General features: G+C 40.0%; 1 protein-coding gene across 9 annotated transcripts in view; it reads left to right on the plus strand.

Annotated features, from left to right (window-relative positions):
* The window catches only part of zgc:172136 (uncharacterized protein LOC566376 homolog), a 93,638-nt gene extending 77,513 nt beyond the window's left edge, over window positions 1-16,125 (plus strand). For 6 of the 9 annotated variants that reach the window (XM_059986507.1, XM_059986510.1, XM_059986513.1 and 3 more), the window contains 3 exons: window positions 7,019-7,138; window positions 10,084-10,163; window positions 11,365-16,123. In XM_059986507.1, the coding sequence (XP_059842490.1) occupies window positions 7,019-7,138; window positions 10,084-10,163; window positions 11,365-11,646 (482 nt within the window). In that variant the 3' untranslated portion in view covers window positions 11,647-16,123. Of the gene's footprint in view, window positions 1-7,018; window positions 7,139-10,083; window positions 10,164-11,364 lie in introns of all 9 variants that reach the window. The other 3 variants (XM_059986508.1, XM_059986506.1, XM_059986509.1) reach the window with 3 other exon arrangements.
* The last annotated feature ends 433 nt before the right edge of the window (window positions 16,126-16,558 follow it).

Below are 16,558 nucleotides of genomic sequence, written 5' to 3' on the forward strand. Positions count from 1 at the left end.
TCTGGATCTGGATCCCTGCCCCCTGCACATCTAGTTTAACCCCCCCCGAGCAGCACTGGCAAATACTCCTGCAAGAATGTTAGTACCCCTCCGGTTCAGATGTAGACCATCCCTTCGAAACAGATCCCAATGTCCCTGGAACAAAGACCAATTATCCAAAAACCTGAACCCTTCCTTCCTGCACCATGCTCTCAGCCTCGTATTAATGTGCATAATCATTCTATTCTTCGCCTCACTCGCACGTGGCACAGGTAGCAATCCCGAGATTGTCACCCTGGAGGTCCTGCCTTTCAGCTTCACTCCTAACTCCCTGAACTCTCTAAGCAGGACCCCCTCACCCACCTTACCTACATCATTGGTCCCTACATGGACCACTACATCTGGGTTCATGCCCTCACTCTCAAGAATAGCCTGCACCCGATCTGAGATGTCCCAGACCCTGGCACCAGGGAGGCAACATACCATCCGAGACTCCCGATCTGCCCCACAAAATCTCCTATCTGCCCCCCTAACTATAGAGTCCCCTAAAACTATCGCTCTCTTCTCTTCCCTCCTCCCCTTTCTAGTTGAGGGTTCAACCTCTGTGCCAGAGGCAGGACCACTACAACTCATTCCTGGTAGGTCATCCCCATCAACAGTATCCAGTACGGTATACTTATTGTTAATGGGAATGGCCGCAGGGGTGCTCTGCTCTCTCTGCCTGCTCCCCCTGCCTCTCTAGACCGTCACCCATCTGCCTACTTCTTGGTTTTTTGGTGTAACTACCTCCTGATAACTCCTATCTATCTCTGCCTCCACCTCCCGAATGATCCATAGTTCATCCAGCTCCTGCTCCAACTCCCTAACTCGGTCTGATAGGAGCTGCAGCTGGACGCACCTTTTGCAGGTGTGGCCATCAGGGACAACTGTGTTGACCCTGACCTCCCACATACTGCATACGAATGCAGAATATCATGTTACTTTTGCAGAGGAAGAGCAGTGCAGATTGACAAATTAGGTGCAAGAACTATGACGAGATACATTGAGAGATACTGGATATTTATGTTAAACATTTTTTTGAAATATCCTTTCAAAACAGATAAAAATGCACTTTTAGAAAATTAACTCTTGCCTGATGTTCAGATTATAGAATTCTGAATAAATAAGACTCTTACTTTCATTTTTATTTATTTAGAGATACAGCGTGGAACAGGACCTTTGGGCCCATCAAATTGCACTGCCCAGTAACCCACCATTTAACCACTAACCTAATTACAGAACAATTAACCTACTAACCGGTATATCATTAGACCAAAAGACCATAAGACATAGGAGCAGAAGTAGGCCATTCAGCCCATCGGGTCTGCTCATGGCTAATCCCAGATGCCACTCAGCCCCATACACATGCCTTCTCATCAAAACCTTTGATGCCCTGACCAAACAGGAAAATGATCAACTATCAACTTCTGCTTTAAATATACCCACAGATTTGGCCTCCTTTGCAGTCTGTGGCAGAGCATTCCACAGATTCACTACTCTTGCTTAAAATGTTTTTTAAAAAATCCTCCTTAACTCTATTCTAAAAGGTCATTCCTCAATTTTGAGGCTGTGCCCTCTGGTTCTGGATACCCCCTCCATATGAAACATCTTCTCCACATCCACCTTATCTAGTCTTTAACATTGCCAGGTTTCAATCAGAGCACCTCACATACTTCTAAATTCCAGTGAGTACAGGCCCAAAGCTGCCAAATGCTCTTCATATGTTAACCCCTTCATTCCCAGAATCACCCTCATGAACCTCCTCCAATAACAACACTTCCTTTCTGAGATATGGGACCCAAAACTGTTGACAATACTCCAAGTACAGCCTGAGTAGTGTCTTATGAAGCTTCAGTATTATCTCCTTGATTTAATATTCTATTCCCCTTGAAATAAATGCCAACTTTGCATTTGCTTTCTTTGCCACTGACTGAATCTCCAAATTAACCTTCTGGGAGTCTTACATGAGGACTCCTACATCCCTCTACACCACTGGTGTTTGAACCTTCTCTCCATTTAGATAATGGTCAGCACTATTGTTTCCTTTACCAAAGTGCATTGACATACATTTCCCAACACCGAGTTCCATCTGCCACTTTTTTGCCCATTTTTTCAATATGTCTAGGTCCTGCTGCAATTGCATTGCTTCCTCAGCACTACCAACCCCTTCATCTATCTTTGTACCATCTGCAAACGTTGCTACAAAACCATCAATTCCATTATCTAAATCAGTGACAAACAATGTGAAAAGTAGCAGTCCCAATACTGACCCCTGAGGAACATCACTAGTCACTGGCAGCCGACTAGAAAAACCCTCCTTTATTCCCACTTACTGCCCCCTGCCTCTCAGCCATTTCTCTATCCATGCCAGTACTTTCCTGTAACAATATCAGATTTTATCTTGTGAAGTAGCCTCATGTGTGGCACCTTATCAAATGTCTTCTGAAAATCCAAGTAAATGACATCGACTGCATCTTCTTTGTCCACCCTGCTTGTTACTTCCTCGAAGAACTCTTAACAGATTTGTCAGGTTTGATTTCCCATTACAGAAACCATGCTGACTTTGACTTATTTTATCATTAGTGTTATGTAACCCCGTAACTGGGTCGCTTAGCAGCAAAGATAGAGAGGTCCGTTGAAGTCTGATGGTACTATTTTTAAAATTATTTATTGAAAAAGGGGCACAAAAGCAAGATTAATGCAAACATACAGATAATATACGTTGTCAATACTAAATCTAAAAGTGCGGGTATAATAATAATCAATAAGAAATAGCTCTGTCGTTGTCTAGGGGGATAATGTATTGTCCGATGGAAATATAAAAGTCACTGTTAGTTCGTTCAAGCTGCAGTGTTTTGGGTTTAAGAGAGAGACGGGTTAAACTTGCCCAGGTCTTTTATGATGCCAATCCGTTGAGTCGGGGAGTTGGTTTCCCCGTTGTTAGCTAAAAGCCGTGAGAAGAGCCACCGGCTCCATGGCAAATGGAACCGAACGCACTTGGCTTCCTCCCGACTGGCTTCCGCTATTACGGGATCGCTAGCGTTTCTTCTGGTGCATCTGAGGGGCTGTTCCCACAGACCCTCTTTTATCCTGACTCACAGGGTCGCAGATGTCAATCAGGTTGGGGGTGATGCAATCCCTCCCTCAACCAGCCCACTTTGCCTGAGGGCTTCCACGTAGCATAGTATTTTCAATCCACAAGTTCGCCTTCCAGAGACAATGGCCATGTCCCGTAGCGTTATATCGCCGGGGGAACGAGACATTCCGCACGTCTCTCTCTCATTTCCTGGGTCTCCTGACCCAACTCAATAGTGAACACGATTCTCACAAAGGAGGGGGCTGCAGGCGTAACATTAGTCTCCAAGTACCCCGAAACCTCATCCTTAATAATAGATTCCAACACTCTCCCAACCACTGAGGTTAGGCTAACTGGCCTATAATTTCCTTCCTTTTGCCTTCCTCCCTTCTGAAAGAGTGGAGTGACATTTCCAATCTTCCAGTCCTCTGGGACCATGCCAGAATCAAGAGTTCTTAAAAGATTATAACCAATGCATCTGCTATCACTTCAGCAACCACTCTCAGGACTCTGGGATGTGGTCCATCTGGTCCAGTGACTTATCCACCTTAAGACCTTTCAGTTTGCCTAGCACTTTTCCCTTTGTAATAGAAATGACACTCACAGACCTCTGGCACATTGCTACTGTCTTCCATAGTGAAGAATGATTCAAAGTATTCATTAAATTCATCTGCCATTTCTTTGTTCCCCATTACTACCTCACCAGCATAATTTTCCAGTGGTCCAATATCAACTCTCATCTCCCTTTTACTTTGTTTGTAAAATGTGTGCAGGATAGTTTTTTGCAGCAACTAGAGAAGAGGTACTAACTAGAGAAGGGGCAGTGTTGGATCTCCTGTTAGGGAATGAGATAGGTCAGGTAACGGAGGTATGTGTTGGGGAGCACTTCGGGTCCAATGATCACAATGCCATTAGTTTCAATTATGGAGAAGGATAGGACTGGACCCATGGTTGAGATTTCTGATTGGAGAAAGGCTAACTTGAGGAGATGCAAAAGGATTTAGAAGGGGTGGATTGGGACAGTTTGTTTTATGGGAAGGATGTAATGGAGAAACGGAGGTCATTTAAAAGTGAAATTTTGAGGGTACAGAATCTTTATGTTACTGTTAGGTTGAAAGGAAAGGTTAAAAGTTTGAGAGAGCCATGGTTTTCAAGGGATATTGGAAACTTGGTTCGGTAAAAGAGAAAATTCTACAACAAATATAGGCAGCATGGAATAAATGAGGTGATCGAGGAATATAAAGAATGTAAAAAGAATCTTAAGAAAGAAATTAGAAAAGCCAAAAGATATGAAGTTACTTTGGCAAGTAAGGTGTAAGTAAATCCAAAGGGTTTCTACAGTTATATTAATAGCAAAAGGATAGTGAGGGATAAAATTGGTCCCTTAGAGAATCAGAGTGGAGCCAAAAGAGACGGGGGGTGGGGGGGGGGGATATTGAACAATTTATTTTCTTTGGTATTCACTAAGGAGAAGGATATTGAATTGTGTAAGGTAAGGGAAACAAGTAGGGAAGTTATGGAAACTATGATGAATAAAGAGGAGGAAGTACTGGTGCTTTTAAGGAATATAAAAGTGGATAAATCTCTGGGTCCTGACATGATATTTCCCTAGGACCTTGAGGGAAGTTAGTGTAGAAATAGCAGGGGCTCTGACAGAAATATTTCAAATGTCATTAGAAACGGGGATGGTGCTGGAGGATTGGCGTATTACTCTTATTGCTCCATTGTTTAAAAAGGGTTCTAAGAGTAAACCTAGCAATTATAGGCCTGTAAGTTTGTCGTCAGTAGTGGGTAAATTGATGGAAAGTATTCTTAGAGATGGTATATATAATTATCTGGATAGACGGTCTGATTAGGAACAGTCAACATGGATTTGTGCTTGCAAGCTCAGGTTTGACAAATCTTATTGAATTTTTTGAAGAGGTTACTAGGAAATTTGACGAGGGTAAAGCAGTGGATATTATCTTTATGGACTTCAGTAAGGCCTTTGACAAGGTTCCACATGGAAGGTTAGTTAGGAAGGTTCAATCTTTAGGTATTAATATTGAAGTAGTAAAATGGATTCAACAGTGGCTGAATGGGAGATGCCAGAGAGTAGTGGTGGATAACTGTTTGTCAGGTTGGAGGCCAATGACTAGTGGTGTGCGTCTGGGATCTGTACTGGGTCCAATGTTGTTTGTCATATACATGAATGATCTGGATGATGGGGTGGTAAATTGGATTAGTAAGTATACAGATGATACTAAGATAGGTGGCATTGTGGATAATGAAGTAGATTTTCAAAGGTTGCAGAGAGATTTAGGCCAGTTAGGAGAGTGGGCCGAAAGAAGGCAGATGGAGTTTAATGCTGATAAGTGTGAGGTGCTACATTTTGTAGGAATAATCAGAATAGGACATACATGGTAAATGGTAGGGCATTGAAGAATGTTGTAGAACAGAGTGATCTAGGAATAATGGTGCATAGTTCCCTGAAAGGGAAATCTCATGTGGATAGGATGGTGAAGAAAACTTTTGGTATGCTGGCCTTTATAAATCAGAGCATTGATTATAGGAGTTGGGATGTAATGTTAAAATTGTGCAAGGCATTGATGAGGCCAAATTTGGTGTATTGTGTACAGTTCTGGTCAACGAATTATAGGAAAGATGTCAACAAAATAGAGAGAGTACAGAGAAGATTCACTAGAATGTTACCTGGGTTTCAGCACCTAAGTTACAGAGAAAGGTTGAACAAGTTAGGCCTTCATTCTTTGGAGCGTAGAAGGTTGTGCAAATGATATGAAGGTAGGTTAAGGGGCAGCTAGTTTTGAGGAAATAGAGAGGCTACAGAAGGACTTAGACAGATTAGGAGAATGGGCAAAGAAATGGCAGGTGGAAAACAGCACTGGGAAGTGTATGGTCATACACCTTGGAAGAAGAAATGAAAGGGTTGACTATTTTCTAAATGGAGAAAAAATATGAAAATCTGAGGTGCAAAGGGACAGGGAGTCCTCGTGTAGAGAACCCTAAAGGTTAATTTGCAGCTTAAATCTGTGGTGAGGAAGGCAAATATGATGTTAACATTCATTTCAGAGGACTAGAATATAAAAGCAAGAATGTAATGTTGAGACTGTATGAAGCGGTTGGAGTATTGTGAGCAGTTTTGGGGCCCCATATCTAAGAAAGGATGTGCTGAAACTGGAGATGGTTCAAATGAGGTTCACAAAAATGACTCCAGGATTGAATAGGCTTGTCATGTGAAGAGCGTTTATAGCTCTGGTCCTGTATTCATTGAAATTCAGAAGAATGAGAGGCGACCTCATTGAAAAATTATTGAATAGTGAAAGACTTTGATAGAATGGATATACAGAGGATATTTCCTATGGTGAGAGAATCTAAGACCAGAGGACACAGCCTCAGAATAGAGGGGCATCCTTCTAGAATGGAGATGAGGAGGAGTTTCCTTAGCCAGAGAGTGGTGAATCTGTGGAGTTTTTTGCCATAGGCAGCTGTGGAGGCCAAGTCTATACATATATTTAAGGCAGAGGTTGATAGATTCTTGATTGGTTGGGACATGAAGGGGTATGGGGAGACGGTAGGAGATTGGGACTGAGAGGAAAATTGGATCAGCCATGATGAAATGGTGGAGCAGACTCGATGGACCAAATGGCCTAATTGTGCTTGTATATCTTATGGTCATCGTTGGTTCATTAGCTAAGGATAGCTTGTATACTGAAATAAATGTACAAACTTTGTATATTTATGTAATACACTGTGTATAATAGACAGAGAACAACATGTTTAAATTGGACCAATGCCCTTACGAATACTTTTACTTTCTAAATCAACATGCAGAAACACTGATGAAGTGGTATGCGGTTTTATAAAATTGTATCATGTTTAAATCAAGATTCTTCAATAATAAAGTACTTCTATTTTATGTTACAGAGGAAGAGGTACCTATCAATAATTTACTTAGGATACCACATTCAAACTGTCTGATTGAAGGTGAATCTGTCGACAACACCCTGGAAGAAGAGGATTACCAGCAAGGCGAGTCAGAAATTGGTAACGACTATTTATTATATCGTGACTTTCACTTGGATCTGGAAAGAGGCTGGTCTCAAGGTCCATACCTTAAATGGATGGAATTTGTGAATTTGTTTTATGCACTTCCATTGCTTTTAGCATCATAAAACATTAGAAGACAATTTACGCAAATAAATACTTATCAAATAATACTTCACGTGAAACCATAGAAGTTGCTTCCCATTACTGCATGGGTTTCCTCCAGATGATCTGATTTTGTCCCAGTACCAAAGGTGTATGGGATAGGATTTGTAAGTTGTGGGCATGCTATGTGGGAAGCATGTCAAAGCATCTTCACACTATGTTTATTGTTGAAGCAAACACATTTCACTGTATGTTCCATATAAAGCTAAACTTTAAAATTTTTATTGAAACATAGAACGGGACAGTGCTGTACAGGCCCTTCAGTACACAATGCTGTGCTGACCTTTTAACCTACTCCAACATCAATCTAGTCTTCTGTAACCCCCTGGGTCGCCTCAGGCTCGCTCAGCTCGTTCTCGTCTAGGGGGAGCAGCCTTCGGCCCCGCTAAACTGGGTAATCAGCTGGTGTGGATGCTGTGTGAGGTCCCCGCCTCACCCAAAAACAGACAGTACACCATATGCGATTAAATGAGTACAATTTATAAAGGTTACTATAACTAAGTGATTAATAACGATACAGTATATATGAAGAGAAAATTAAAGAAAAGGCGCCAAACTTATCAAAGTCCAAACCACTTCGTGCACAGCCGTTGGAGCTCAATTTCTGAAGTCTTCTGGCCACCATTCGATCCCCTCCGAACTCCTCGACTCGCAGCTCAGGACCCTCCGAACTCCTCGGACTCTCCAAACAGCTCAGAACCCTCCGAGTGGTCAACCAAGCACATCTAGCTTCATCCCCCCCCTCCTCGGAGAATCTCCCGGCCTCGGACCCCCCTTTGGGGTCCGATCCTCGCCCAGCTTAGAGCATTGCGTCCTCTCTCTTGACCCCCTTGCGCCGATCTGCCCAAAAGCCCCGTCAACAAAAGCTTACAGACTCAGAAGAAAGAACATTAATCCCCATTTGGTTTACAAAGGAATACCATTCTCGTTATCAGTAAATTAGCATTCCTGCTAATTAACAAAAAAGAAGAAACCCTCTTTACACTTCCTTCCCACATAGCTCTCCATTTTTCTTTCATCCATGTGCCTTTCTAAGAGTCTCTTAAATGTCTCTAATATATATGCCTGTACCACCATGCCTGGCAGCATGTTCCACGCACCCAGCATTCTCTGTTTAAAAAAAAATCTTGCCTCTGACATCCCCCTCTGTGCTTTCCTCCAATTATTACAAATTATGCCCCCTTCTTGTTTTAGCTATTTCCTCTCTGGGTGTCCACTCTGTCAGTGCCTCTCATCATCTTATACACGCTATCAAATACATATTCAGGCAGTAACAGATTTAAGGACAAAATTAAAGCAAGTAGTTAAAAGTAAGGAAACTTTTAAATTGTCCACTTCAGTTTGTTACAACCTTGGTACTGAAGGCATATGTATCTATGGTGAAGTGAAGGAGATTGGGGATCCTCAAGAAGGTGGAATTGGGAAAGCTCAGATATCTCAAGAAGGTTGCAGAACTGGAGGAGAATACACACCTGGCAAAGAGTGTGAGGATATGGGGGGGTTTGAAAAGCAGTGCAAGAATCGGATCAGGGCAGTAACATAGTGTTAAGACAACACTTTACAGTAGAGTCATTTCCTGCCACTGCCTGTCATATACATTTTCCCTGTGACCCCGTGGGTTTCCTCTGGGTGCTCCAGTTTCCTCCCACAGTCCGAAGACATACTAGTTGGTAGGTCATTGTAAATTGCCCCATGATTAAGCTAGGGTTAAATCAGGGATCAGAGATTTGTTTTCTTGCAGGCATACACGGTAAATCCAAGAAACAAAATAGAATCAATGAAAGATAGCACCCAACAGACAAACGAATAAATTGAAAAAGACAACAAACTGTGCATATACAAAAGGGAAAATAAATAAGTAATAAATATTGCAAACGTGAGATGAGCCCTTGAAAATGAGTCCATAGGTTGTGGGAACAGTTCAGTGATGGAGTGAGAGAAGTTGTCCCCTCTGGTTCAGGAGCCTGATGGTTGAGGGGTAATAGCTGTTCCTGAGCCTGGTGGTGCAGAACCTTAGGCTCTATTACCACCTTCATGATTGCAGCAGAGTGTAGAGAGCATGACCTAGATGGTTGGGGTCCTTGATGATGAGTGCTGCTTTCCTGTGACTGTGTTCAGTGGAAGAGACAGCTTTACTGTGATGGACTGGGCCATATCCACTGCTTTTTTCAGTTCTTACAGCAGATTGGTTATTGCTCCTGAACTGGTACATTCTGAATTATTCAGCCTTTACCAGGTAATCTTTTCCTTGAAAGATGTTACAGAATTCTACAGAGAATGCCTATTGCTGAGGATGCTAATATTATTTTTCAACTTAAGGATGATAGAAACCCCTGTTATGTCACTTTCGTAACACAATTGGACTGCATGCTAACAAATGATAACCAGAGAAGTGGCCTTAACAATACTGGTCAAAATCTTAAAGTGCTAGAGAAACTGAATAGGTCAGGCAGCATCCATGTAGGGAAATGGACAGTTGAGACCTTTCATCTGGACAAATGAAGCATCTCAATCTAAAATTGTGGACTGTACATTTCACTCCATAGATGCTGCCTGACCTGCTGATTTCCTCCAGTGTTTTGTGTGTTGCTCCAAATTCCAACGTTTGCAGTCTCATGTGTCTCCTGGCCGAAATCTTGTCCAGTTACAGTATCTGGAAATGTTTCTAATAGAGTCTAAAACAATACTAAATAGTACCATTATGAACTGATATTCTACTGGAAAATGATAGATTCTGATGCTATTTTACCCATGAATTGACAGTCTGTTTAATTTTATAGGTATTGGTAATGAACTCATTGAGAGTTTATGTGATCCTTCAGTAAAACTTCAAGGGCAAAGTGTTAACACACTCTCACAGGTATGGAGCGGGCTTTAACATCTGGTTGAGAAACTGTTATCCAATTCTTTGTATTTTACATTCTATGAGTAGTTCAACATGTACTAAATTTATGAGAGCTCATCTACTGTTTTATTAGGAGAGTCTGTTCATTGAAACACTTTGCCTAGAAATCCTGGTTATCCGAATGGGAGAGTCTAGGACCAGAGTGCACAGCCTCAGAATAGCACTTCCTTTTAGAAGAGATGAGGAGGCATTTCTTTAGCCAGAGGGTGGTGAATCTGTAGAATTCATTGCCACAGATGTCAAGTCATTGGGTATACTTAAAGCAGAGGTTTGTAGGTTCTAAGGGTGCCAAAGGTTACTGGGAGAACAGAAGAATGGGCTTGACAAAGGGAAAGAAAATGGTGGAGCAGACTCAATGGACTGAATTGCCTAATTCTGTTCCTGTGTCTTCTGGTCTCATTGTTATGCCACATGTGTACAACAGATGTGTACCTGTAGCCAAATTGATTAGTGACTTAGACTGACAGAATCAACCTGTTCAGAGTAGCCATGGCAGATCAGGGCCTGAGATTCGGGCAATTGTGGAGTTTTGAGTAAAACTGAAGGGAAGGGTTGGTGCTGCAATTGAAGGAAAGTGATTCAATACCCAGTAGATACTCTAGTACAACTGTGTGCCTCAGTAGACCTTAATGGCAGGTGATCTTAGAACAGGAATAGATACCACTGAGCACTCTCAGTATGACTCCCACACCAAGCTCTGGAAGTGCATTGGAGAATTATATCAGCCACTGCAGCCTTGATATAGAATTTGCTTTGTGGATGATTTCTGCCAGAAAGAGTTTGTTGAATATCCAGACAGAGTGAGTGATTTGTAAATAAGTACATTTCAGTTTCACTTCAGGACAAAAATATTTTTAGGAAGGTCAGGAACCGTGAAGGAATAGGATGACTTTATGTGGGAGAAATTGTGTCTCACTAATTTGATTGTTTGGCACAAGCATTTACAATGTTGATCAACAAATCAACAGTTTGGGTCTCTTTTAATTTTACAAGGTGAACCCATCTTTTTGCTTTATTTCCTATAATGTGTTTGTAATACCAGTTTTCCTTTGGTAATAACGGTTATAAACAAAAAAAAATAGTGCAGATACATCCCAGGGTAGAGTAAGTTTTCAGAACTTCAAATGAATGAATAAATGTCTCTTCATCTTTACAGGCCTCACGTTCTAAGTCAAGAAACTCAACTGATCGGCACAGTCAGAGTTTAGATGATGTACGCTTGTACCAACGACAACCACCTTTGTGCTCTACTTTGTCTTCAGACAACTCTCAGAGCTACACTTTTGGCTGTATCTATGAGGACAAGGATAGCCAATTTTGTTATACTTATTCCACAGCAGATTGTAAGACTAAGTCCACTTTCTATGGTAAACGTTCAATGAACTGTCTGTCCTTGGATCTTCTTGGAGATGAACAACTAATGGAATTTGTGGTGTAATTAAAGACTGTATAAATACAGTGGATATGTTCACTAGCAAAACTTGGACTGATCTACTTTGAGTATTAAAGAAGGAACACAAAATATCCTCCAGTAAGAGCCCACACTGAGTAAACATTCAAAAACTTGACCCTTAAAGTAATTATTGCAAATACCTTAATGGATTATTTTATACCTCATCATCTCAGCTGAAGACTCGCTGTAAGAGCCAGCAGCACTTATTGCAGTATTTTGGAACTTGCTGTGGTAATGCTGTAATGAATTTTATACCTAATTTATATTTCAGAATCCAGCACATTTTTGTTGATGGTGACCTCTGCAAGCAATTTGACATTTGTCCAAATGAGAAAAATGCAGGTAGTGCAGCAAATTTGTGAGGTGTTCCAATACTGATGAATTGGGAAGCTGTGAATTATATAGAATGGAAGTGGAATTAGTTTCACTGAGATACAGTGAAAAACTTCTGTTTGCATGCCATCGTGACCTTCATTCATTACTCCTTCAGCTATAAGACCAAATTGTGTTTCAGGAGTAAGCTAACCTGAAAGTTAACTTTTAACAAACAATTCAGCAAGGAGTATGAGAAGGATAGAATATTTTCTCCAGAAAATTATTGACTGTTTTATTTTTATATTCCTCTCTGCTTTAAAGAGGAATTTAAATATGTGCTAGTAAGTAACAATGAATGATTATGCTGATTTTACAGATATCTTTAACGGGTGGTAAAAGGACTGATGCTTCAGATGACAAATAAACGGTTATTACTTTGGCATCACTGCAGAGTGATGAATAGCTGAGTTAGAAAGGAAACTAGAAGTCCAGCCATGATGGGTAATACTGTGGTAATATTGCATAACAAAGAAAAATTGGAGGCATACTATGTTGGTGCTGGAATGTGTGACAATGCTTGCAGATTGACCACAGCACTTATCTAGGCTGTACTGGTTGTTAACACAAACAATGCATTTCACTGTACCTTTTAACATACATGTGATAAATAAATCTGACTCTAGAGGTGGTAGAACAAGTATCCACCTTAATGACTAAATAGTTTCAAGTAAAGTTGTACTGAAATTACGAAAATCATCATTCTTAAAATGGAAGGAAAGAATCTCAGTCCAGTCCAAAATGTCGACAGTTTATTCCTCTCCATAGATGCTGCCTAACCTGCTGAATTCCTCCAACATTTTTTGTGTGTCACTCATGAGAGAATCCACTGCAGTTTCATATTCCTGCCTACCTCTTGATGTTACTTTTTCTGTTTCCACTATATAGAGTTGTGATATAGCTTGTGATAAACTGAGCCAGATTGTGCTGGTGTATTCTGGAAGTGTTCATTTGAAACAAACTTTTCAGTAATATTGTAATGTAAAAATTAAAATTGTGTAAATTATCACTCCTCAGACAATGAATCAGTCCAAGGCAGCAAGGAAAAACTTAAATATCCAATACTTAAAGAGGCTTAACAGCAATATTATCGTCCAGGTTGCTAAAATGGGGATTATAGCTGGCAGAAGGCAAATTGTTGAGAAAGATAAACCCACCTGATATAATCTACACAGATCTACATCATCAAAGTATATGACTTTGACAATGTTGCAAGTGATGGACCATCACAGCATCCTCATGGAAAGAAATGCCATGGTCTTGTTTTCTCTAGTGGCTGCAAGCTGGGGAACCACGAGTCACTGTAATCCATCAGAAAGAACAAAATTGTACTTCACCACATCTTGTAACCTCATGGATGAACCATATACCTCATTCTAGTATCAATGTCAAACCAATATCTGGTTTCTCACTGAGACATAAGAAACAGCATCAAACATATCTGAAAATGGGAGCTGTTTCAGTGAAACTACAATGGAGGATGGCATGCATATGAGTGCATTTAAGCAATCCAAGACCCAACAGATTGAATCAATACTGTTGTCTTGCAGTGTTGACACATGAAAGCTGCTGAACTACGGAGAAAGCTCCATGAATATTCCATGATAGCATGAGTGTAAAAGATGAGGCTGAACTGTTTGCTCCCATCTTTAGCTATACAAGGGCAGAGTAGATGAATGATCCATTCTAGATAACTCATGTGGCATATCGTAGTTTATATTGTTTTAACGCCACTTGGTTTTGATTTCATTAAAATCTTGGTCTCAACTTGGATAAAAGAGTTGAATTCCAGAAGACTGACATAAAAACAGAAATTATTGGATTGTTGCATCAATGGGAATCAGAGCAGCAATTCCTTAAAAACAACTTGGGACATGTACAGCAGGTACACAGAACCAAGCAATCCAAGTTCTCTACCAAGCCATAAACCTCAACATATATTGCCTTTTCTTTGTGCCCAGCAGCACTGAACCTAATATCACTCTTATATACAGAACCTAATATACAGCCGATATGTCAACTGTACTTCTTCCTATAGAGGCTGCCTGGCCTGCTGCGTTCCACCAGCATTTTGTGTGTATCACTCTTGAGAGTAGCTTCATCACAGGCTGCAGTCCTTCAAGAAGGCAGTTTTTTTTAAAATCAGCTTCAAGGTCAGCTACTAATGGGCCATGAATGCTGGCCTTCCTAAAACTATACACAACCTGAGTATGAAACAAAAATTTCCTGAACAAAAAAAACCTTAATATGAGGAATTGCATTGCCCTGCTTTTCGGAGCAGCCTTGATGCTGATGCGTGCCTAACTGCCTTAAATGTTCTTCGGAGTAAGAGAATATATGACTAATATTACAATGCAGTCCACTGTAAAATAATGAAAAGTTAGCAATATAGGCCAAATAACCACAATATGGATGATTTGAAGGTGAGAGTTCAGATACTGAGATGAAGAGAGGCAGAATTAATTCCTGTCCTTATTATATTTATTACTTTGTAATGTGCTTGTTTAAAAAAAACTTTAAAGTGATGATTATTCAGCCCTCTCAAATGGAACTGAGCATCTAGTCTATGTCTTTGTCCTTTCTCCATATTCTTCAGTACTTTGTCCTTTTATATGTTTACCTAGTTGTTATTTAAGCTCTGTCTCCAAGTAATTCATATTACATTCTAATGCCCCTCCTATGTAAGATTTGGACTTTATCTTCCCTATTCTGGTAAAAACACGATGGTTTGAAAATCATAAACACTTGGTCCAGGTCGCATTTTAGTTAACATTCACTGTTTTCTCTGTGACTTCCTTTGAGGTACTCTAACTGAATGCCGATATCCTGACATGTTGCCTGCAACCTGACAGTACATGAGCAGCTAGGATAAATCAACCAGATTAAAAATGTTAATATTATTTACATTTTTCCCCTATAAGCCAAATATTGTTTTCTCCTAAACTCCTTTCCCTTTATCAATTGCCATGCAGACTTGCTTTCTTTTCCTTCTTCATGTATTTTCTTGTTCACTTAATCAAACACACACACATTGGTAGTGCTAGTATGTTGTGAACTGAGGAGCTGAACGTGCAAGCTGTTATATAATGAATTATTTATATTTCTTTCAAACCTGCATTATGTTCTTATAAACCATAATAACATTTGTTACCTAGTTTGTAGATTTGGAAAATCTATATGTACACTTCCTCGAGGATTGCTTTAAAATGCTGAAGAACAATCACGTTGTATTGTTTAGAACTTTATTACAGTATTATAAATAAGCACTGATAATCATGCAAGTTATCATGTTTATTTAGATGTTGAAGAAATAGATTATGTTTGTCTAAACCCCTATTATATTTGTTGGGGGGGGGTTAAATATTTGTTATATAGAATAGTTGAATTGTTATTTGTATACATTAAAGATCTAGTTTTAAGTCTAAAATATTTTACATCCACTGACACCCTTTCCATGAAAGGACCTTTATTATTTAGATAAAATAAAACATAAAACTTAAAATTTCTTGCTGTATTTTTTTCCAGATTGGGCAGATAAATATCTACACAATTTTTCAGCTGTTTTGTTACTTTGTAGGTGTTCTTTCAGTTTCTGTACATTAACTAAGCAATTGTGATTCCCAACAAGTGGGAATCTATTTGCCAGTATTTAGCTAACAGCTTTGTACGTTTCAATCTGTTGGTAATCTTCATCTCCCTCATCAAAAAGTGCAGAAAACTGTTTCAGATCATTGGTTAGTCAATATCAGAATGTTACTTATTTCAACTCTTACCATTATTCTGTCAATTCCCCAATACTAAACTGCATTCCCTCTCTGCTTCTTAAATTCCTTTATTGCACTGTCCTACCAGTCTTCATTCTATAGTTTGTTGACCCATATTAGTACCTATTCCTCATGGTGTTTCCTTCAGAATTCTCAGTTTCCTCTGCTATTCCCTACATCATTTTATGGTCTACCACCCCTCCCCACTCCATCCAATTTCTGTATGTAAACTTTCATTTAACTTCGCCAAATTTTCTGTATGGCTTTTTCCAAATCTTCCAACATTATTTATCTGTTATAAAATTCAGAACCTGCCTACTGCTGTGTTATGAATGATATTAACTGGAGTTTGAGACTAGAACAGTGTTTGTGTTTTTCTGAACTCCTTAGAAATTGATATTGAAAACAGGTCAAGAGATTGGAAATTTTGATAAACATTCTGAAGTATCTTGGGAAATCTTATCAATAAATCTAATATTTTTGTATCTGTTTATGTGATCTAATGGCTTCTACAAAGCCAATATCTAATCCAATTTACTGTCTCATCTTGAATGCCAAAGTGATTGAACCTTCTTGACCAGCCTCCCATGTGGGACTTTGTCAAATGCCTTCCTGAAGTCCATGTAAGCAACATCCACATCCACTGCCTTGGTTTCATCCACATTCCTGGTAACTTCCTCAAAAAACTCTATTAGATTAGCATAAGACCATAAGACATAGGAGAAGAATTATGCCATTCAGCCCATCGAGTCTGCTCCACC

This window comes from Hypanus sabinus, chromosome 12 (assembly GCF_030144855.1).
Source record: "Hypanus sabinus isolate sHypSab1 chromosome 12, sHypSab1.hap1, whole genome shotgun sequence".
Taxonomy (NCBI): Eukaryota; Metazoa; Chordata; class Chondrichthyes; order Myliobatiformes; family Dasyatidae; genus Hypanus; species Hypanus sabinus.